The 1083-nt window shown below is 31.0% G+C and overlaps 1 protein-coding gene across 1 annotated transcript; it reads left to right on the top strand.

Annotated features, from left to right (window-relative positions):
- Positions 1-179: 179 nt before the first annotated feature.
- Positions 180-933, top strand: LOC103311710 (the record flags this gene model as incomplete). The annotated part of the gene is made up of 1 exon (XM_008191407.1): positions 180-933. A coding segment is annotated over exon 1 (754 nt), but the record flags the coding sequence as incomplete, so codon positions are not given.
- Positions 934-1083: the final 150 nt, after the last annotated feature.

The raw sequence follows: 1083 nt of genomic DNA, 5'->3' as shown, positions 1-1083 counted from the left end.
CAAAATCATTCATTGGAATTTATTTTGATGAAATTAGAAAGAAATTAGCTAGTTGGGCTGTTGAGTTTAATATTCACGCAAATGCTCTTAATGCATTATTGCTAATTTTAAGACAATTTCCCGGGATTTACTGAGCTTCCTAAAGATTCTAGAAGTGTGTTGAAAACTAGAAATATTTAATGAAACAGCATGCCCTTACTATAATCGAACCTGGTGTTTACCATCATTTTGGGTTGATTCCAGCTATTAAGAGACATTTTACTTTAAATCCCATCAATAACACAGATGTGGTTAAAATAGTCATTGGCATTGACGGTCTACCTATTACAAAAAGTAGTTCAAGTCAATTATGGTCTATTCTGGGATACATTCGTCCATTAGATAATGCTGTATTTCCTATTGGTATATATTGGGGCCACGAAAAGCCTAAAAATTCGAACGATTATCTTGAACAGTTTATATTGGAAGCTAAAAATGTGTTATTAAATGGTGTTAATATTGATGGGACTATTATTAAAGTTGAAATTGATGGTTTTTGTTTAGATGCGCCAGCTAAATCATTTATTTTAAAAATAAAAGGTCATACAGGTTTTGACTCATGTACTCGTTGTAGAGAAGAAGGTGAATACCTCCAAAATCGAACCTGTTTTCCATTTACACAAAATAATTTAGTAAAGCGTACTCATAATGATTATATTACTAGAGAACATGATGAACATCATGTAGGCAGTGCCATTTCAGATTTATCTATTCTACCAAATATTGATATAGTAGCCAAGTTTTCATTAGATTATATGCATTTAACATGCTTAGGTGTGATGAAAAAATTGATTCATTTGTGGATCGATAAAGGACCTTTAAATGTACGATTGCCAAGTTCGGTTACTAAACAACTTTCAATATCACTCTCCTCTTTAGCACAATATATACCTTGTGAGTTTTCTCGAAAACCCAGAGGTTTAAATGAAATATCTAGATTTAAAGCCACTGAATTTCGACAGATATTAGTTTATACAGGTCAAATAATATTTAAAAATTATTTAAGCAATGATTGTTATAAACATTTCATGGCGTTAAATATTG

This window comes from Acyrthosiphon pisum, unplaced genomic scaffold, assembly GCF_005508785.2.
Source record: "Acyrthosiphon pisum isolate AL4f unplaced genomic scaffold, pea_aphid_22Mar2018_4r6ur Scaffold_15425;HRSCAF=16082, whole genome shotgun sequence".
Classification (NCBI taxonomy): Eukaryota; Metazoa; Arthropoda; class Insecta; order Hemiptera; family Aphididae; genus Acyrthosiphon; species Acyrthosiphon pisum.
This window is presented reverse-complemented; position numbering and strand designations above follow the sequence as displayed.